Source organism: Oncorhynchus gorbuscha, linkage group LG10 (assembly GCF_021184085.1).
Source record: "Oncorhynchus gorbuscha isolate QuinsamMale2020 ecotype Even-year linkage group LG10, OgorEven_v1.0, whole genome shotgun sequence".
Classification (NCBI taxonomy): Eukaryota; Metazoa; Chordata; class Actinopteri; order Salmoniformes; family Salmonidae; genus Oncorhynchus; species Oncorhynchus gorbuscha.
This window is the reverse complement of record NC_060182.1, coordinates 64914203-64936392: the sequence shown is the minus strand read 5'-3', so window position 1 is coordinate 64936392 and position 22190 is coordinate 64914203. Positions and strand designations below refer to the sequence as shown.

The 22190-nt window shown below is 46.1% G+C and overlaps 2 protein-coding genes across 7 annotated transcripts in view; one reads left to right on the top strand and one right to left on the bottom strand.

Annotated features, from left to right (window-relative positions):
• The window catches only part of tfb1m (transcription factor B1, mitochondrial), a 49636-nt gene that overhangs the window by 1641 nt on the left and 25805 nt on the right, over positions 1-22190 (bottom strand). For all 4 annotated transcript variants that reach the window (XM_046366639.1, XM_046366636.1, XM_046366637.1 and 1 more), the window contains exon 7: positions 77-204. In XM_046366639.1, coding sequence (XP_046222595.1) covers positions 77-204 — 128 coding nt within the window. The remainder of the gene's footprint in view (positions 1-76; positions 205-22190) is intronic.
• Positions 1784-12982, top strand: LOC124046351 (claudin-20-like). 3 transcript variants are annotated; one of them, XM_046366641.1, is made up of 3 exons: positions 1784-2221; positions 8958-9009; positions 9642-12982. In XM_046366641.1, the coding sequence occupies exon 3, from the start codon at positions 9756-9758 to the stop codon at positions 10530-10532; it is 777 nt and encodes a 258-aa protein (XP_046222597.1). In that variant the 5' UTR covers positions 1784-2221; positions 8958-9009; positions 9642-9755; the 3' UTR covers positions 10533-12982. The 3 variants fall into 3 exon arrangements, with proteins under 3 accessions (XP_046222597.1, XP_046222596.1, XP_046222598.1); XM_046366640.1 differs by lacking the exon at positions 1784-2221 and having other exon boundaries at positions 8829-9009; XM_046366642.1 differs by lacking the exons at positions 1784-2221; positions 8958-9009 and adding an exon at positions 9409-9562.

The window sequence follows — 22190 nt, the reverse complement described above, 5'->3', positions numbered from 1 at the left end:
TTGACTTAATGTGGAACGTAACAAAGAGAGAGAACTTGGAGTGTGTGAAGAGGGAGGAGGTAGAAATATTGCTTACTGGATTCCATTGCGGCAGCGCTTCCTCCGGAACTGGAAGACGTTCCTGACTACTTTCTCCACCAGCTTAAAGGGCTGCTGGATCTGGGGCTGAGCCAGTGGTGTGAAGTGTACCACCCCCACGTCCACCTACACACACACACACACAAGCAGCAGGAGTTCAAATAGATCTGAATGCAACACTGAATAGGATCCTCTCATTGTAGCAGAAAGAGTGGAGGAGAGGCAGAGTGGAGGAGAGACAGAAGAGAGACAGGGTAGAGAGAGTGGAGGAGAGACCAGAGAGACAGGGTGGAGAGAGAGGGAAAGAGAGTGGAGGAGAGGCAGAAGAGAGACAGGGTGGAGAGAGTGGAGGAGAGGCAGAAGAGAGACAGGGTGGAGGGAGTGGAGGAGAGGCAGAAGAGAGACAGGGTGGAGAGAGAGTGGAGGAGAGGCAGAAGAGAGACAGGGTGGAGAGAGAGTTGAGGAGAGGCAGAAGAGAGACAGGGTGGAGAGAGGCAGAAGAGAGACAGGGTGGAGAGAGAGTGGAAGAGAGACAGGGTGGAGACAGGGTGGAAGAGAGACAGGGTGGAGAGAGAGTGGAGGAGAGGCAGAAGAGAGACAGGGTGGAGAGAGAGTGGAGGAGAGGCAGAAGAGAGACAGGGTGGAGAGAGAGTGGACGAGAGGCAGAAGAGAGACAGGGTGGAGGGAGTGGAGGAGAGGCAGAAGAGAGACAGGGTGGAGGGAGTGGAGGAGAGGCAGAAGAGAGACAGGGTGGAGAGAGAGTGGAGGAGAGACAGAAGAGAGACAGGGTGGAGGGAGTGGAGGAGAGGCAGAAGAGAGACAGGGTGGAGAGGGGAAAGAGAGTGAAGGAGAGGCAGAAGAGAGACAGGGTGGAGGAGAGACAGAAGAGAGACAGGGTGGAGGGAGTGGAGGAGAGGCAGAAGAGAGACAGGGTGGAGAGAGAGGGAAAGAGAGTGAAGGAGAGGCAGAAGAGAGACAGGGTGGAGGGAGTGGAGGAGAGACAGAAGAGAGACAGGGTGGAGGGAGTGGAGGAGAGGCAGAAGAGAGACAGGGTGGAGAGGGAAAGAGAGTGAAGGAGAGGCAGAAGAGAGACAGGGTGGAGGAGAGACAGAAGAGAGACAGGGTGGAGGGAGTGGAGGAGAGGCAGAAGAGAGACAGGGTGGAGAGAGAGGGAAAGAGAGTGGAGGAGAGGCAGAAGATAAAGAGAGTGGAGAGGAAACTGAAAAAAAAAACAGGTGATGCAGCGTGCGATGGATGGCAAGCCAGTTCCGGTTGCCACAGTAACACCTGTGCAAAAGAGCAGAAAAAGCCAGCCCTTTTCCTGTTATGCTGCCACTCAGCCGGGACGTTCAATACCAGTGAGCCTGACAAGACACAAGGCGACACGTTCAAACGCACTTCTTAATCCCTAGCCTTTCTCTCCATTGTTCCAGCGGCTTGCTGTACTGTAGCTTCAACCTCAGAGGGATGGAGGAACCAGACAGGGGAACACAGCAGGCAGGTTTGGCCCAGCACACAGATCTTCCAAGGGGAGCGCTGGGCCAGTGGGAATCCTGGCTGTGGTTCCCCTCTCTAGCTGCCTCCCTCCCAATCCTCATGTCATAGCTAAGCTGATATGACAAACTGTTGAAGTAATTGTTCCAGACTCTGCAGTGCCTAGTCCTACTCCCCCTCACAAACTCCTCCTCTTCCTCACTTGCTCTATGCCTGTCTGAGCGTAATAAAGGGATTGAGCTCAGACTCGCAACACTTCTTTTGGTGGATCTGTGAATGTGCCGTAGGAAAGCAAAGCTTCCTCCCTCTCTCTTACATGAGGCTTCCAGGGGGGTCTAATGCAGATCGGGAGCCAGACATGAAGCACAGCCAGCCTGAGGAGTGGAGCTATAGACCAATGACACGGCAGCGAGACACTGGCCAACAGAGCGGAGCGCTTTAGCCTACCTGCTTTCACCTGGTCATATCCTTATTTCTCTGGTGTGAGCGCCGCTCAAGGGGACCACTGACTGACCTACCTACTCTGGGGACCAGCACGGCTCACTTCTCTGTCCACGGGGCGGGGAGAGGAGGTGCAGCCTGATACAACCGAGGACACCACGACAGTGCCAGAAGGATACAGTCTGGACACATACAGATATTTACACAGGTATGTGAAAGGGGATACAGACGATACAATATGAGGCAGATGGTACAGAGTGGATGGATAGAAAACAAAAACCACACACGTATGTGGGTGCCGGGGCGTTTCATTTACAGCACAGCTCTCCTGTTGAGACAACCTGCCCCAAGGGACAACCTCCCGCAGCATCTCTGCGTGTGTGTTGGTTGTGACTCACCCTACTCCATCTTGCTTTGTTATTCTGGGCTAGGGAAGGGGAGGGGCAGGATAATTGGGGGAGGAGAACTAAAGTGGTCCAAGGACGTGATGGAGGCTTTCTAATGAGCCATTTAGATTCTGTCCCTCCCATGCCATGGCGTGCTGCAGTGTCTGGCTGGGCTTGTAAACCAGGACAGCTATCTACTCTCTCATCTGATCTATAGCTCTGTATGTTGCTGCCTGCCTGCCGCAGTGGTATGGGACACCACCGCTATACTGGAGCCTAGTTGTCAGAGCAGACTATAGAGTACAGCTAACTCCTGGGCTGCTCACTTCACTATACAGTACATTCGGAAAGTATTCAGTCCCATCAACCTTTTACACATGTTCTTACGTTACAGCCTAATTCTAAAATGGATTCAATTAAACATTTTACTCATCAATCTACACGCAATACTCCATATTGACAAAGCAAAAAACAGTTAGATTTTTTTGCAAATGTATTGAAAAAAAAAGACACCTCGAAATTGAGCTCAGGTGCAACCTGTTTCCTTTGATTCATTGATTTGAGGGCTCGAGTGGTGCAGCGGTCTAAGGCACTGCATCTCAGTGCAAGACACCCTGGTTTGATTCCAGACTGAATCACAACCGGCCGTAATTGGTAGTCCCATAGAGTGGAGCACAATTGACCCAGAGTCATCCGGGTTTGGCCGGGGTAGACCGTTACTGTATATAAGAATTTGTTCTTAACTGACTTGCCTAGTTAAATAAATAAAAAATATATAAAATCATCCTGGAGATGTTTCTACAACTTGGAGTCCACCTGTGGTAAATTCAATTGATTGGACATGATTTGGAAATGCACACACCTGTTTATATAAGGTCCCACAGTTGACAGTGCATGTCAGAGCAAAAACCAAGCTATGAGGTCAAAGGAATTGTCCGTAGCGCTCCGAGACAGGATTGTGTCGAGACACAGATCTGGAGGTCCCCAAGAACACAGTGGCCTCCATCATTCTTAAATGGAAGAAGTTTGGAACCAACAAGACTCTTCCTAGAGCTGGCTGCCAGGCCAAACTGAGCAAACGGGAGAGAAGGGCTTTGGTCAGGGAGTTGACCAAGAACCCGATGGTCACTCTAACAGAGCTCCAGAGTTCCTCTGTGGAGATGGAAAACCCATCCAGAAGGACAACCATTTTGTAGCACTCCACCAATCAGGCCTTTATGGTAGAGTGGCCAGACAGAAGCCACTCTTCAGTAAACGGCACAAAAGCCCACTTGGAATTTGACAAAAGGCAAAAGGACTCTCAGACGTGAGAAACAAGATTCTCTGGTCTGATGAAACCAAGATTGAACTCTTTGGGCTGGGACTGGGAGACTAGTCAGGATCAAGGGAAAGATGGACGGAGAAAAGTACAGAGAGATCATTGATGAAAACCTGGGCCAGAGCACTCAGGACCTCAGACTGGGGCGAATGTTCCCCTTCCAACAGGACAATGATCCTAAGCACACAGCCAAGACAACGCAGGAGTGGCTTTGGGACAAGCCTCTGAATGTCCTTGAGTGGTCCAGCCAGAGCCTGGACTTGAACCCGATCGAATATCTCTGGAGACCTGAAAATAGCTGTGCAGCGACACTCCCCATCCAACCTGACAGAGCTTGAGAGGATCTGCAGAGAACAATTGGAGAAACTCTCTAAATACAGGTGTGCCAAGCTTGTAGCGTCATACCCAATAAGACTCGAGGCTGTAATCGCTGCCAAAGGTGCTTCAAAGTACTGAGTAAAGGGTCTGAATACTTATGTAAATGTGATTTCAGTTTGAAATACATTTTCAAAAAATAACTTTTTGCTTTTTCATTATGGGGTATTTATTGTGTGTAGATTGATGAGGGGGAAAACAACTATTTGATCTATTTTAGAATAACAAAATCACCCCCCAAAAAAAGTCAAAGGGTCTGTATAATTTCAGATGCACTGTAAGTTAGAGCAGGGGTTAAACGTTTTCAGCTCAGGACCCAAATTTTAAAAATGTATTGTCCTCCCGTGACCCAAATCGTCCTCCAACAACCCAAATTAAGAAGAAATTGTGTGCAATTATAGATGCATTCTCATAACTCACGTGCACACTTTTGGTCCCGACACAGTTTAAGAAACTGAGTTGGAGGAAGACGAGAAGGTTTTGGACACCATTTACAATAGACTTTCAGGGCAGGGAGAAGAAGTGCTGCATTGCTTTGTGATACACTGGGGCTGGAAATAGTATTTGTGACAGGAGCCTTCATGAGAAATTGACTCATCGGCATCAATTGGGCGGAACGAGGCTGACATTAGGAAAATCTATTCTTCCACCGGTTACCCAAACATGCTAGGATGGTGGAGTGAGGTGTAGTCTCATACCCTGGTACTGCAGTGTACATTTAGCAACACACACACATTGAATGATGCAGCATCAGACCACCATCTGGTCTCGAGAGGTAATAGAAAAGAATGGCTTTAATTTCACTCTCCCGGAGTAATTAGGCCATTTATTTTCCGCACTTCATGATTTAAAAGGAGCAGGGGGATGTCGATATTCAGACTATACAGGCAGCAGCGTTTCAGCCAATAGGCTTGTCCGACTCACTTTGCCTTGTGATTTATGAACGACGGCCCGCTACATGGCCTCACTAGGTGCTCTGCTGTAATATATCCCCTCCTGCCATTAATCCTCCTCTGATAACCTTAACACACAAGAAACTTCCATCTTAAATGCACGTGCTGCCTCCTCCACACTGCATGCCAGTGTTTTGAAAATACTCCTGCTCAAATAGGCTGCATGTAGTGGGAGATGGTGAACTAGGAATCCGAGACCGACTTATTGCCTCTGTGACCACATTAATATCTCTCCCTGGTTGTCATCCCATCCCCCTTCCTTTCAGCTGGTGGGAGGGTGTATGATGAGGCCTGGCTGGAGGAGACTGGGATGATGGGAATGCAAATAGGACCTCATGATGTAACGAACGTGCTTTTTAACGGAGCGGAAAGAAGCAAATCATAACCCCTATTGATATCTAGATTAATTTTGCTACTCCAAATTGGCTCATTATATAAGGATCCACATAAAGAAAAATGATCCAGCTCTCTCCATGGCTAATTTAGTCCTCCTGCCTTTTTTAAACATCAAACATTGACAGAGACTTTGAACCAACCAACTTTCCCTCTTGCACAATAATATTGTATGCTAAATAATCTTACTAACTCAACCTTTCTTTTACACGCAGTAGTCTTTCCCTCCATATCTGGCAAGGTATCACGATACACATCTGAAAAATCCCCGCTCTGCCTTTGTCCCCCTTAGCGACCCTGACCCAATTCATCTCAATAATATGGAATCGTGCACATATATGCATATTAACACTTATACATGTCATCTGTATGACCTTCTTAGAGCTCTGCAGGAACTCTATGACACTGGCGTTTGCCCTGTAGCTCCAAGTCCCCTCATCCCCTTGCCCATTTCCACCTTCTACTCCTTTCCCCAGAGTCTTCTCTTTTACCCAATGGTGTTTGAGCAATAATTTGTCATCTCCCTCTGAGCGTAACCAAGATGAGATGGCAGGCCCTCGGGGTGGCTAGCCGATACCACCTGAGCAACCTGCATTTCTCTTTACGTAACTGCTGCAGGTTCTGAGGGGGGAGGAAGGAACAATGGGATACTCAGCTGGGGAATACAGAAAGTTAAAAGAAGATAAAAAAGATAAGATTCCTCCAAGGGGAAAGAGATGCATTAATCATAACAATACCCTCAGAAGACAACCTCCATTACATCAGCAGCTGGGGAGGACAGGCTCAGGAGGAGTAGACACTAGGCAGTCAGCACCACTAAATCTAAAGCTATAGGCAGATCTTGCTGGAGGGGGCCCTGCCATTGTGCCTTGCTGCGCTGTGCTGTGCTGCCTGCCAGGGCTTCCCACGCTCGCAGATCAGCCCTGGGCACACAGCACAGGCAAACCAAGAACATCTCCTGATCCATGCCCATCTCATTCTCAGGTCCCCTGAGATGTTTTCCCAAGGAACACTCCAACATCACAGTAGAGAATACCACTAGGCAAAAATTAAGAATTCCACAAGGTCACGAGAAGAGAGACGAGGACTGGGGGAAAAATTTGCCTACCAAACAAACAAAATGGAGTCTACCCTGTTTTTACATGACATTTAAAAACACTCAAAATGTCTGACCACTTGGTACACTTGGGAATAAATGTAGGCCTTGTAAGTTTTCACTGTACTTGTGCATGCGACAAATAAAACTTGAACTAATAGAGAAAACATTATAATTAATTTCATATTATGTCTGTTTTCTGTTTTTTGACAGTTTACAAATGTCCTGCATGTTAAAAATGGGCAAGCCCATACATGGGACAAGATTGTGTTGACAACTACATGGCACCTATCAGATGACACTTCTAACCATAACCAAATAATAAGGCTTCTTTCTAGCAATTACACCGTGAAATAAACAATATGAAAATTGAACAATAAAATCCCACATCTGAGGAAAGGGCCATCTCTGTGTCCAGTCATGCCTTGGAGCTATACTGTGGAGGACTGAGCTACGAGGTGAGAAAGAAGGGACCATGCTTATAATAGCCTGCCATGTCTTCACACATCACGGCATCACACATCACTCCCTGGGTACATGTTAACTGCGGTTCCTCACAGCCCCCCTCTCCCGTCCCTGTTATTTATTTTATTCCCCATAGAACACCAGAATCAGAATCTCATCGGTAAAACACACTCAAACACACTACTGTGTAGAAATGAGTGTGGCTCTTTCTCATCCTGCCGCACCAACCCACAACGGCCTGCAGTATGAAGTCTTAAGGTCAGCAGCCAAGTCGTCAGGTAATACTGTGGTAGTGTGTGTGTGTGTGAGGCTGTGTGCATGCTGTTATTGTGTCTTATCTGCAGAAATGGTCTCTGAGCGCTATCTTGGGGGGGGGGGGGACAAAATGGAGGTAGACCATTGGACCAAATTAAACAAGCAGATCAATCACCAAACCAATAAATCACCCACTCAACTCCTGTTTAGTCATTACAGGTGGGGAGAGAGAGGGGAGATGATTTCCTTCATGGTTCGGCTGTTTATGATGATCTTACCCATGCAGCAACATTATGGAAACACACATCTAGGCTATCATGTATTTTAGCCCGGTCTGTTTTTCACTCTCATTGTCATTCTAGACTAGACATCCTCTGCAGAATAGTGGAAGAGGGATGAGCAGGGGGTAGCAGCTGTGAGTTTAGCCTTCCGTTGAGTGGTTGCTGATGCTAACTGCTCTAGGGATGGTCAGTTTTGGCATAGTGGGGTGTTAACAAAACAGTGTTGCTCTGACCCGTTGATGTACTCCTACCACATAAATAAAAGAAGCCACTATGAAATGTTCTAATGGTTATTATTGTAATATTGTATGCCTATTGTTTTCAGTATATCTGACATGAGATTGTAGGTGTTGGGTAGACCGGTAAAGATCATGTTGATTAAACAATACTTCGCAGGGTGCAATGGGTTCATTATTACGAATCCAATGGTTGAAAGAAACTCGGCAGCTCGTGGACCGTTATTTGGGGGTTGTGCTGTCAATGAAAAACTTGAGACGTCCCTACCCTTACCCTAGAACTAACCATAACCTTTACCTAACATTAACCCCAATCTTCCCAGTTGTAAACGTCAACTTCAAAGGGAGTTGGGACGTCCCAATGATCCCGTTTAGACTATTTCGTTATTTTAGGGTTTCAATAGTTAGAGGTAAGTAAAGTTAGCCAAAGTTGTAATTTATTTTGCACAAACATTTGAGTATGGAGGTAAGACCAGTGAAGCATGATCTGTGTCATTATGAAAACAGGGGTATCTGTCACATTATTAGGCTAAATGTAAAACATTTGTGAACAGTTTAGCTAGCTAGGCTAACGTTAATAGATAATTAATGTAACGCTAACGTAAGCCAACAATGCGCACTGTTTCAGATCAATAGCTAGCCATCTAGCTAGTTATGACAAACAATCCGCTAGCTAGATGCAACGTCTTGTAGCCAGCTAATAATATGGGTCAATATTGGAATGAAGAAGCTCTGGCTCATGATTGATTGCCGTTTGACTTAGCTGGTCCATGACAACACGTCTGCTTGTTCAACACCTGCTGCATATATGAAGCATCGAGTGACAAGTGCACACTGCCAATACCAACCCAATTATAATGTAACGCACATAGTTTACACACACATACACAACCAGGTACGGTGTGAGTGTAAAGCTGGTGTACTGTTTGCCCTAGTGAATTTAACGGTCCACACACTATTTTGTATTAGCTCAGCTCACGACCAAAGTGATGTAGAGAGAGTATTCTACGTCACTGAAAGGGAAGCAACGCAACCCATCTTCAGAAGCGCCAAGCAAGCATGTGTGGTCCACCACTATGATGTCCTCTAATATACTGTTGCTAAGGAAATGGATGAAATGAATGGCTTCCCTAAGGCTGAAATCCTCCTCGCCCCCTCCTCACCCCGTGTTTTTGTGTGTTTACAGAAATCATTGCGAACAACCTGACGCGTCAAAAAGGAGCTCTGCACCAGCCGAGGTAAGGACCTTAACATTGCTCTCTCTTGCTGTACATTGTAAACAATTATAATTCACCGATGGTTTGTTTGCCCTTGTACACTTTCTGCAGGCAAGAATAATCAATACATTTTAAATTAAAAGCAATACTGGCAATTTTGAGAATGTCTTAAAAAGGAGAAAAAACGGTCTAATTTCAAACTTTGACAATTTTTAAAAACGAAAATCTATATTATTGTATCAGTGTAAAATTATTTCAAAATGTAAGAATTTACCTTGTGTTAATATGTTGAAGTCACTGTGGTTGGGTAACCTTATTGTAGTGAGGTGAAGAGGACACTGCAGCTTTAAGTCCACATATTGAGCGTTGGTGTTGCAAATATCAGAAACTCATTCCCCTCTCCAGTAACAGTTGAGACGCTGGCATAAGGAAGAGGCAGGCAACAGAAAATGCCCACACGCACTAAAACCTGTGTCTCCTTCTCCAATAATCAGCCAGAGCGGTCTCTCTCTCCAATTGGTCCGGTTTCACGCTCTCCTTTGTTCTTGTAAAAAAAAGTCTGTGCGTGTGTGGGGTAAGTGAGGGGAAAGAGAAAGACAGACAGAGAGACCTGCTTAATTCAATTTCTCATTCTTGTCTTCTTTCCTCTATAGTCCATTGGAGCCGGCACTGAGGAACTGAGTCGTCGGCTGCTGCCAGCTCTAGCACCAGAATCCTCTACAGCCGTCTGGGGTGAGGAGCCGAGGTGCCTGGCTGGGGCTGGGTGGATGCTAACTGGAGGAGTAGGGGGCCACGGCAGAAGGAGGAAAATGGCATCCACAGGCATGCAGATCTTTGCCTTTGTCCTGGCGCTGCTGGGCATCATGGGGGCCATGATGGCTACGCTGCTGCCCAATTGGAAGGTGAGCGCCGATGTAGGCTCCAACATCATCACGGCCATCTCCCAGATGCAGGGGCTGTGGATGGACTGCACCTGGTACAGCACCGGCATGTTCAGCTGCACCTTGAAGTACTCGGTGCTGTCGCTGCCCGCCTACCTGCAGACTGCCCGCACCACCATGGTGCTGTCCTGTGTGATGGCTGCCATGGGCTTGTGCCTGGCATCCCTGGGGCTCAAATGTACTCGCTGGGGGGGCGGCCGGCGCGCCGCCAAGAGGCAGGCGGCCATCGCCAGCGGGGGCTGCTTCATCGCTGCCGGCTTCCTGTGCCTGGTGCCTGCTTCCTGGTTCACCAAAGAGGTCATCACTAACTTCCTGGACCACAGCGTGCACGAGAGCAATAAGTTTGAGCCCGGGGGCGCCGTGTACGTGGCCTTCCTGTCGGCAGGCTTCCTCTTTGTGGGGGGGTCCATCTTCTGCGTGTCGTGCTCGGGGAAGAGGCCCGGCCACCAGGACATGATCTTGCTGCCGCCCCCTGATAAACTCTTACTGCAGCAGCAACAGCACCTCCTACAGCAACAGCAGCAGGACCAGCTCCAGCACCAGTACTGCTCCCTCTCCCCACTAGACAATAAAACAGGCTACAGTCTGCAGGACTATGTGTAGGCTAAAGCAACACTGCACACCATGCGCTACTGTTAGGCAGTTTGGGAAAACCGCTGCGTCTTACATGTAGTTCACCAACCAACCAAGCTCTTAAAGAGGAGGAGAGAGAGGAGGGGGAAGGACTTTGAGGGTGGGTTTTTTCTTTCCCCCTATTGTAGCTCTCTCTCTCTCCCCTCTTTCTTTGCTTTCTGTTCTATGAGCACAAGCAGTGGAGGTATTCCCTGAGCAGCTCCTTGGAACAGACAGACGGATGGTGAATGTGAAATGCAGCGCAGCCGGAGGACGAAGGAAGGCGCTGCAGAATGGGAGGGGAGCCACAGCTGAACAAATGCAGATACCCCAGCGATCATCAGTAAATCACACGAGTTCCCCGGGGAAATGGGTTAGCTGATAGCAAGCCTCCTGTTCCTTTCCTTTTCCTCGCCAAAGGTTTGAATTGATAAGCATTCATTTAGTTTGCTAAGTCGTCAATATTGATATTATTGTCTCAAAGAGGCAATAACAGTACGTGGAATTCCCTTTTCATTAGCCAGCCATTGTAGTTTTCAACCATCAACAAAATATGGTAGTTGTTGGAACTGATTTAATAAATTGTCTTATTTTTGGTAGCGAATAGACATTGATATTTTGCCTAAGCATGCTGTCTGGAGCCTGTCTGTGTATAATGCAGAGGAATGCCTGCCTGGTAGAGAATGAGACGTATGTAGTGTAACCAAACACAATGCCTGTGCCTAAAAAGACGTAGTACATTATCCTTCCCGGGGAAATTGTTCAAAAGAGGACTGTCTGGATGAGTAAAGTAGGGTGCTGGGCTATGGAACAGAACTGCAGACACATAGAGAGGGAGAAACAGAGCGAGAGAGAGAGAGAGAGAGAGAGAGAGAGAGAGAGAGAGAGAGAGAGAGAGAGAGAGAGAGAGAGCCTCCCCCTCCAGCAGAGTGGAAAGTCTGACATGTTTGTTGCTTTCCCATTTAGCTCCCAAAACAAGCTGCCTTCTTGGGCTTGGCTACACGCTACTGATTTCATGCATTAGGCATACAAAATGAACACACACCCCCACATACATGCAGTTCACACCCACATAGAGTACAAACACCCACACACAGATACAAAACCCCACACATACACACAGATACAGAAACCCAAACACATGCTCAGAAACACACACTACCTTTTTGACACACTGGGCTGCATGTGCTTTTCATCCTGCTGTCTGCCTCCTCACTGCCATGGAAACGGAATCCTGTGCCCTAATGTCTTCATTGTCTGGGGTGTGTTTGTGTCAACCAGTGCTTTGAGGTTGGGTAGGGGGGCATCTCTCTCTCTCTCTGCATGGCCCCATAAACCTTGTGCAGAACCTCAACACACACAGAGCTGCTCCTCTAATCCCCTTTATTAGCCCAGTGACATGAGGCACCAAGCCACTGTTACACCCAGGTCTGTCTGGGAACTGCTCTCTTTTTGTTGTCCTTCCTTAGTGTCTTTCATGTGCAATAAGAGTTGATGGGGAAAATGGCTGTGTTTTGACAAATCTGGCTGATTATTGGAATTGTATGATGGCATAGAGAGAGGCTTTGAACGGTCATGGTTGACTGCAGTGGTGTGGCAGATTTTCCTCCAAATCCAGAAATGGTTTGAGTCATTCCTCCACATGTGACTTGTTTACCAAGTCCGTCAGCAGTGCATATGCTACCATGTAATACCTGCAGGAGACCCTGCAGCTGAAGTTCAAGGACGTTCTGTGCCATTCTGTTCTTTCCTTCCTGTCAATCTCTCTTTACCACTTCTCTCTACCTATATCCCCCTTTTACCGAAGTCACGTGAACTTTCTCTTTGACTGACAGGGAACACTTTTGCATGTTGAGAGCATGCTGGCCAACACACACACTGACACACCAGCACTGCTGCCTACTCATATGTCAAGGGTGCTATTGCACATTAACACAGTCACATTCTCATGTGTGTCTAACACGGCTGAGAGGAGAGGGAGGTAGGTTATCTCCGGCCTGAAATGGCTGCCCTGGTGACAGGCCCCGGCAGTGGCCCTCTCATTCTCTCACACATTGTTTCCTATGGGGAGAGCAGATGGCTAAGCCCAGCTCGCCACCTTCAGGCGGCTGCCTGCACAACGGGGGCATCGCCACAGGCATCACTTTAGGGCCTGGAAGCCCGGAAGGGGCAGGTTTCACACCCCAAGCAACATGCCAGGGATAGAGCAGAGGGGACCGGACGGGCATCCGTACAATAACACACTTCCCCAACCACTGCCAGGCCTTACGAATGCAATAAATGAAGACAAGAATGTGAATGTGCCCTCGTTAACAAACTGAAAACATACAACACATACAGTGCCTATCAAAAGTTGACACACCTACTTATTCTGGGGTTTTTCTTTATTTTTACAATTTTCTACATTGTAGAATATGAGTTAAGACATCAAAACTATGAAATAACACATATGGAATCATGTAGTAACCACAAAAAGTGTAACAAATCAAAATATATTTTATATTTGAGATTCTTTAAAGTAGCCACCCTTTGCCTTGATGAGAGCTTTGCACACTCTTGGTATTCTCTCAACCAGCTTCATGAGGAATGCTTTTCCAACAGTCTTGAAGGAGTTCCCACGTATGCTGAGCACTTGTTGGCTGCTTTTCCTTAACTCTGTGGTCCAATTCATCCCAAACCATCTCAATTGGGTTGAGGTTGGGTGATTGTGGAGGCCAGGTCATCTGATACAATACATTCACTCTCCTTGGTCAAATAGCCCTTACACAGCCTGGAGGTGTGTTTTGGGTCATTGTCCTGTTAAAAAACAAATGATAGCAGGACTAAGTGCAAATCAGATGGTAAGGTGTATCGCTGCAGAATGCTATGGTAGCCATGCTGGTTAAGTGTGCCTTGATTTCTAAATAAATTACAGACAGTGTCACCAGCAAAGCACCCCACACCATCACTCCTCCATGCTTCACGGTGGGAACCACACACGTGGAGATCATCCGCGTCTCACAAAGACACGGCAGTTGGAACCAAAAATCTCAAATTTGACTCATCAGACCAAAGGACATATGTCCATTGCTTGTGTTTCTTGGCCCAAGCAAGTGTATTCTCCTTATTGGTGTCCTTTAGTAATGGTTTCAAATCAAGTCTCCTCTGAACAGTTGATGTTGAGATGTGTCTGTTACTTGAACTCTGAAGCATTTATTTGGGCTGCAATTTCTGAGGCTGGTAACTCAGCCCAGTCAAAACTGTTCGCTGCCCTGGCCCCCCCAATGGTGGAACAAACTCCCTCACGACGCCAGGACAGCGGAGTCAATCACCACCTTCCGGAGACACCTGAAACCCCACCTCTTTAAGGAATACCTAGGATAGGATAAGTAATCCCTCTCACCCCCCCCCCCCCCCCCCCCAAGTTTTAGATGCACTATTGTTAAGTGACTGTCCCACTGGATGTCATAAGGTGAATGCACCAATTTGTAAGTCGCTCTGGATAAGAGCGTCTGCTAAATGACTTAAATGTAATGTAATGTAAAATGTAACTCTAAACGTTTTATTTACTTTACCTTAATTTAACTAGGCAAGTCAGTTAACAACAAATTCTTATTTTCAATGACGGCCTAGGAACAGTGGGTTAACTGCCTTGTTCAGGGGCAGAAAGACAGATGTTTACCTTGTCAGCTCGGGGATTTGATCATGCAACCTTTCAGTTACAAGTCCAAAGCTCTAACCACTAGGCTACCTGCCGCCCCTAATGAACTTATCCTCTGCAGCAGAGGTAACTCTGGGTCTTCTTTTCCTGTGGCGGTCCTCATGAGAGCCAGTTATCATAGCGCTTGATGGTTTTTGCGACTGCACTTGGAAGAAACCTTCAAAGTTCTTGACATTTTATGTATTGACTGACCTTCATGTAATGATGGACTTTCATTTCTCTTTGCTTATTTCAGCTGTTCTTGCCAAAATATGGACTTGGTCTTTTACCAAATAGGGCTATCTTCTGTATACCACCCCTACCTTGTCACAACAACTGACTGGCTCAAATGCATTAAGAAGAAATTCCACAAATGAACTTAATAAGCCACGCCTGTTAATTGAAATGTATTCCAGGCGACTACCTCATGAAGCTGGTTGAGAGAATGCAAAGCGTTTGCAAAGCTGTCATCAAGGTAAAGGGTGGCTACTTTGAATCATTTGTTTAACACTTTTCTGGTTACTACATGATTCCATGAGTTATTTCATAGTTTTGAAGAAAATAGTACAAATAAAGAAAAACCCTTGAATGAGTAGGTGTCCAAACTTTTGACTGGTACTGTATGTGTTTGAGAAAGTGCCAAATCGACTCATGTCAAGTTTGATCCAGTGTTGTACTTCATGCGGTTTACTTTTTATTGTATGTGTTTGTATATAAATTATATATTCGCAAATGTGTTATGGATTCATTGTTTGTTGTGCAAGACTAAGTTGAGTAAACTAGGCAATCGTTTACAGTAGGATGCAGCTTTCCAGCGTTGGCTTTTCAACCTTATTATTCCAAAGCACACAATTCCAGAGGCATAAACAATTTTACTTTAAAATCGGGAAAGGCTTGCACACGTTATTGTTTTTGTAATGTTTAAATCATGCTTCAGGATTTCCTCATTACAACTCTGCAGCTGTACACATTTGTCTAGGATATTTGTGGACCTAATTATAAAAACATTATTCTGGCAAGCTAACATGCTTTCCTATTTTGTTCTGATGTCTTACACTATCTTCTTCACTACTCAATTGCACCTTTGCTTGTGTTACCTTGTTTGATAGCATTTTGTTTCAAGTGGCTGAGCATTGTAAAGTCCTCTGGACCGGTTCAAGTGTACATAACACAACTGGCAGTCTGAAAAACAGTAAAGCCATTTCTGTCTGATGCGATTTGAGCCGGTCAATGTGAGCTGGAGGTTTGTTTCGTTATATAGATGTGCAGCCTGTTCATCAGCCAGCGCACCATTTCATTAGCTTCAAATTGCCTGGGAACAAAGAACAGCCTCTAGATGTCTAAACAGTTGCCACTCTCCAGCAGAAACCAATACAAGAGTTATCATTTTGATAATTGCAGCTTATTTTTGTGGATGCACTTCTTGAATTTGCCAGAGGATTATCAACAGTTCAAGTGGTATGGTAACTGTTGTCTCAATGTGCTTGTGCAAGTAGGCTAGTTATATTTTTTACTAATCAATCGTGTTTTTGGGTGTGAGAACAGCTGGGGATGGTACCTGCGCATAGCATTCAGTCAGGCCGTAAAAGTATTTTACTGTGGCAGGGTTGCAGTCAACCCCTATGAAACAGTTGGGGATGGTATGGTTGTACAGTGCATAGGCAGGGTTGCAGTCAGGCCATTCAGTGTTCCTAATAAAATTATTTTGGCCATTCAGAAGCAAACACGCCTTGACATTCAATCGTGTGTGTGTTTGGGTGTGAGAACAGCTGGGGATGGTATGGGTTGTACTGCGCATAGGCAGGGTTGCAGTCAGGCCGTTCAGTGTTCCTATAGCCCCTAAACAGTTGGGGATGGTATGGGTTGTACAGTGCATAGGCAGGGTTGCAGTCAGGCCATTCAGTGTTCCTATAGCCCCTAAACAGTTGGGGATGGTATGGGTTGTACAGTGCATAGGCAGGGTTGCAGTCAGGCCATTCAGTGTTCCTATAGCCCCTAAACAGTTGGGGATGGTATGGGTTGTACAGTGCATAGGCAGTCAGGCCATTCAGGGTTGCAGTCAGGCTGTGGTATGGGTTGTACAGTGCATAGGCAGGGTTGCATTTCAGTGTTCCTATAGCCCCTAAACAGTTGGGGATGGTATGGGTTGTACAGTGCATAGGCAGGGTTGCAGTCAGGCCATTCAGTGTTCCTATAGCCCCTAAACAGTTGGATGGTATGGGTTGTACTGCGGCAGGGTTGCAGTCAGGCTGTTCATAGGCAGGGTTGGGGATGGTAGGCCATTCAGTGTTCCTTCATAGTTCCCCTAAACAGTTGGGGATGGTATGGGTTGTACTGGGGATGGTATGGGTTGTACTGTGCATAGGCAGGGTTGCAGTCAGGCTGTTCATTGTTCCTATAGCCCCTAAACAGTTGGGGATGGTATGGGTTGTACTGTGCATAGGCAGGGTTGCAGTCAGGCTGTTCATTGTTCCTATAGCCCCTAAACAGTTGGGGATGGTATGGGTTGTACTGTGCATAGGCAGGGTTGCAGTCAGGCTGTTCATTGTTCCTATAGCCTAATTGACATAATTGACATAATGTGTCAATTGGAGGTGTACCTGTGGATGTATTTCAAGGCCTACCTTCAAACTCAGTGCCTCTTTGCTTGACATCATGGGAAAATCAAAAGAAATAAGCCAAGACCTCAAAAGTCTGGTTCATCCTTGGGAGCAATTTCCAAATGCCTGAAGGTACCACATTCATCTTTACAAACAATAGTACACAACTATAAACACCATGGGACCATGCAGCCGTCATACCGCTCAGGAAAGAGACGCGGTCTGTCTCCTAGAGATGAACGTACTTTGCTGCGAACAGTGCAAATCAATCCCAGAACAACAAAGGACCGTGTGAAGATTCTGGAGGAAACAGGTACAAAAGTATCTATATCCACAGTAAAATGAGTTCAGGGTTGAATCAGACTTGTGGAGGTCTACAATTTTTTTTCTGAGGTCTTGGCTGATTTCTTTTGATTTTCCCATTATGTACATGTAGATGGCAACAAGTATGAAGCGAGGGCCAGCCAACGAGAGCGTACAGGTTGCAGTGGTGGGTAGTATATGGGGCTTTGGTGACAAAATGGATGGCACTGTGATAGACAGCATCCAATTTATTGAGTAGGGTATTGGAGGCTATTTTGTAAATGACATCTCCGAAGTCAAGGATTGGTAGGATGGTCAGTTTTACGAGGGTATGTTTGGCAGCATGAGTGAAGGATGCTTTGTTGCGAAATAGGAAGCCAATTCTAGATTACATTTTGGATTGGAGATGTTTGATGTGAGTCTGGAAGGAGAGTTCACAGTCTAACCAGACACCTAGGTATTTGTAGTTGTCCATGTATTCTAAGTCAGAGCCGTCCAGAGTAGTGATGTTGGACAGGCGGGCAGGTGCGGGCAGCGATCGGTTGAAGAGCATGCATTTAGTTTTACTTGTATTCAAGAGCAATTGCAGTCCACGCAAGGAGAGTTGTATGGCATTGAAGCTTGCCTGGAGGGTTGTTAACACAGTGTCCAAAGAAGGGCCAGAAGTATACAGAATGGTGTCGTCTGCGTAGAGGTGGATCAGAGACTCACCAGCAGCAAGAGTGACATCATTGATGTATACAGAGAAGAGAGTCGGTCCAAGAATTTAACCCTGTGGCACCCCTATAGAGACTGCCAGAGCCCCTGGACAACAGACCCTCCGATTTGACACACTGAACTCTATCAGAGAAGTAGTTGGTGAACCAGGCGAGGCAATCATTTGAGAAACCAAGGCTGTTGAGTCTGCCGATGAGGATGTGGTGATTGACAGAGTCGAAAGCCTTGGCCAGGTCAATGAATACGGCTGCACAGTATTGTTTCTTATCGATGGCGGTTAAGATATTGTTTAGGACCTTGAGCGTGGCTGAGGTGCACCCATGACCAGCTCTGAAACCAGATTGCATAGCGGAGAAGGTATGGTGCGATTCGAAATGGTCGGTAATCTGTTTGTTGACTTGGCTTTCGAAGACCTTAGAAAGGCAGGGTAGGATAGATGTAGGTCTGTAGCAGTTTGGGTCAAGAGTGTCCCCCCCTTTGAAGAGGGGGATGAACGCAGCTGCTTTTCAATCTTTGGGAATCTCAGACGACACGAAAGAGAGGTTGAACAGGCTAGTAATAGGGGTGGCAACAATTTCAGCAGATAATTTTAGAAAGGGTCCAGATTGTCTAGCCTGGCTGATTTGTAGGGGTCCAGATTTTGCAGCTCTTTCAGAACATCAGCTGACTGGATTTGGGAGAAGGAGAAATGGGGAAGGTTTGGGCGAGTTGCTGTGGGGGGGTGCAGTGCTGTTGATCGGGGTAGGGGTAGCCAGGTGGAAAGCATGGCCAGCCATAGAAAAATGCTTATTGTAATTCTCAATTATAGTGGATTTATCGGTGGTGACAGTGTTTCCTATCTTCAGTGCAGTGGGCAGCTGGGAGGAGGTGTTCTTATTCTCCATGGACTTTACAGTGTCCCAGAACTTTGAGTTTGTGTTGCAGGAAGCACATTTCTGCTTGAAAAAGCTAGCCTCGTATTTTCTAACTGCCTGTGTATATTGATTTCTAGCTTCCCTGAAAAGTTGCATATCACGGGGGCTGTTTGATGCTAATGCAGAACGCCATAGGGTGTTTTTGTGTTGGTTAAGGGCAGTCAGGTCTGGAGAGAACCAAGGGCAATATCTGTTCCTGGTTCTACATTTCTTGAATGGGGCATGCTTATTTAAGATGGTGAGGAAGTTTAACCAGGCATCCTCTACTGACGGGATGAGATCAATATCCTTCCAGGATAACCCGGCCAGGTCGATTAGAAAGGCCTGCTCGCTGAAGTGTTTCAGGGAGCGTTTGACAGTGATGAGTGGAGGTCGTTTGACCGCTGACCCATTACGGATGCATGCAATGAGGCAGTGATCGCTGAGATCTTGGTTGAAAACAGCAGAGGTGTATTTAGAGGGCAAGTTGGTTAGGATTATATCTATGAGGGTGCCAGTGTTTACGGTTTTGGGGTGGTACCTGGTAGGTTCATTGATCATTTGTGTGAGATTGAGGGCATCACGCTTAGATTGTAGGTTGGCTGGGGTGTTAAGCATGTTGCAGTTTAGGTCGCCTAGCAGCACGAGCTCTGAAGATAGATGGTGGGCAATCAGTTCACATATGGTGTCCAGAGCACAGCTGGGGGCAGAGGGTGGTCTATAGCAGGCAGCAACGGCGAGATACTTTTTTGAAGAGAGGTGGATTTTTAAAAGTAGAAGTTCAAATTGTTTGGGTACAGACATGGATAGTAAGGACAGAACTCTGCAGGCTATCTTTGCAGTAGATACAGTGCCTTGCGAAAGTATTCGGCCCCCTTGAACTTTGCTACCTTTTGCCACATTTCAGGCTTCAAACATAAAGATATAAAACTGTATTTTTTGTGAAGAATCAACAACAAGTGGGACACAATCATGAAGTGGAACGACATTTATTGGATATTTCAAACTTTTTTAACAATTCAAAAACTGAAAAATTGGGCGTGCAAAATTATTCAGCCCCTTTACTTTCAGTGCAGCAAACTCTCATCAGAAGTTCAGTGAGGATCTCTGAATGATCAAATGTTGACCTAAATGACTAATGATGATAAATTACAATCCACCTGTGTGTAATCAAGTATCCGTATAAATGCACCTGCACTGTGATAGTCTCAGAGGTCCGTTAAAAGCGCAGAGAGCATCATGAAGAACAAGGAACACACCAGGCAGGTCCGAGATACTGTTGTGAAGAAGTTTAAAGCCGGATTTGGATACAAAAAGATTTCCCAAGCTTTAAACATCCCAAGGAGCACTGTGCAAGTGATAATATTGAAATGGAAGGAGTATCAGACCACTGCAAATCTACCAAGACCTGGCCGTCCCTCTAAACTTTCAGCTCATACAAGGAGAATACTGATCAGAGATGCAGCCAAGAGGCCCATGATCACTCTGGATGAACTGCAGAGATCTACAGCTGAGGTGGGAGACTCTGTCTATAGGACAACAATCAGTCGTATATTGCATAAATCTGGCCTTTATGGAAGAGTGGCAAGAAGAAAGCCATTTCTTAAAGATATCCATAAAAAGTGTTGTTTAAAGTTTGCCACAAGCCACCTGGGAGACACACCAAACATGTGGAAGAAGGTGCTCTGGTCAGATGAAACCAAAATTGAACTTTTTGGCAACAATGCAAAACGTTATGTTTGTCGTAAAAGCAACACAGCTCAACACCCTGAACACACCATCCCCACTGTCAAACATTGTGGTGGCAGCATCATGGTTTGGGCCTGCTTTTCTTCAGCAGGGACAGGGAAGATGGTTAAAATTGATGGGAAGATGGATGGAGCCAAATACAGGACCATTCTGGAAGAAAACCTGATGGAGTCTGCAAAAGACCTGAGACTGGGACGGAGATTTGTCTTCCAACAAGACAATGATCCAAAACATAAAGCAAAATCTACAATGGAATGGTTCAAAAATAAACATATCCAGGTGTTAATGGCCAAGTCAAAGTCCAGACCTGAATCTAATCGAGAATCTGTGGAAAGAACTGAAAACTGCTGTTCACAAATGCTCTCCATCCAACCTCACTGAGCTCGAGCTGTTTTGCAAGGAGGAATGGGAAAAAATTTCAGTCTCTCGATGTGCAAAACTGATAGAGAAATACCCCAAAAGACTTACAGCTGTAATCACAGCAAAAGGTGGCGCTACAAAGTATTAACTTAAGGGGGCTGAATAATTTTGCACGCCCAATTTTTCAGTTTTTGATTTGTTAAAAAAAGTTTGAAATATCCAATAAATGTCGTTCCACTTCATGATTGTGTCCCACTTGTTGTTGATTCTTCACAAAAAAATACAGTTTTATATCTTTGTTTGAAGCCTGAAATGTGGCAAAAGGTCGCAAAGTTCAAGGGGGCCGAATACTTTCGCAAGGAACTGTAGAACAGCCAAAGGGGGCAGTGTTGCAATCTTGTCTGAAAATGTTGTAGTTAGGGATGAACATTTCCAATTTTTGGTGGTCTTCCTAAGCCAGGATTCAGACATGGCTAGAACATCCTGCTTGGCAGAGTGTGCTAAAGCAGTGAATAAAACAAACTTAGGGAGGAGGCTTCTAATGTTAACATGCATGAAACCAAGGCTATTACGGTTACAGAAGTCATCAAGAGAGCGCCTGGGGAATAGGAGTGGAGCTAGGCACTGCAGGGCCTGGGTTAACCTCCACATCACCAGAGGAACAGAGGAGGAGTAGGCTAAGGGTACGGCTTAAAGCTATGAGAATTGGACGTCTGGAACAGAGTAAAAGGAGGTTTCTGGGGGCAATAAAATAGCTTCAAGGTATAATGTACAGACAAAGGTATGGTACGATGTGAATACAGTGGAGGTAAACCTAGGTATTGAGTGATTATGAGAAATATATTGTCTCTAGAAACATCTTTGAAACCAGGTGATGTCATCGCATGTGTGGGTGGTGGAACTGAAAGGTTGGATAAGGTATAATGAGCAGGGCTAGAGGCTCTACAGTGAAATAAGCCAATAAACACTAACCAGAACAGCAATGGACAAGGCATATTTACATTAAGGAGAGGCATGCTTAGTCGAGTGATCATAAGGGTCCAGTGAGTAGTGAGGTTGGTTGGGGTCACGGCGATTCAGACAGCTAGCCGGGCCATCGGTTGCAAGCTAGTATAGGATGGAGGTCTGTTTTTAGCCACCTCGTGCGTTTCCGAAGGGTAGATTAGTGGGGTTCCGTGTGGGAGAGGGGATCAATCCAATTGGCAAAATAGATATAGTTCTAGTGACCCAAGAAAAATTGTCCGAATAGACCTATTCAGATAGCAGCCGATAAGACAGCTAACGATTAGCGGGCCGCAGATGGGCATTCAGGTAACGTCACGCCCGAGGGGCCAGTTGGATAACTCCC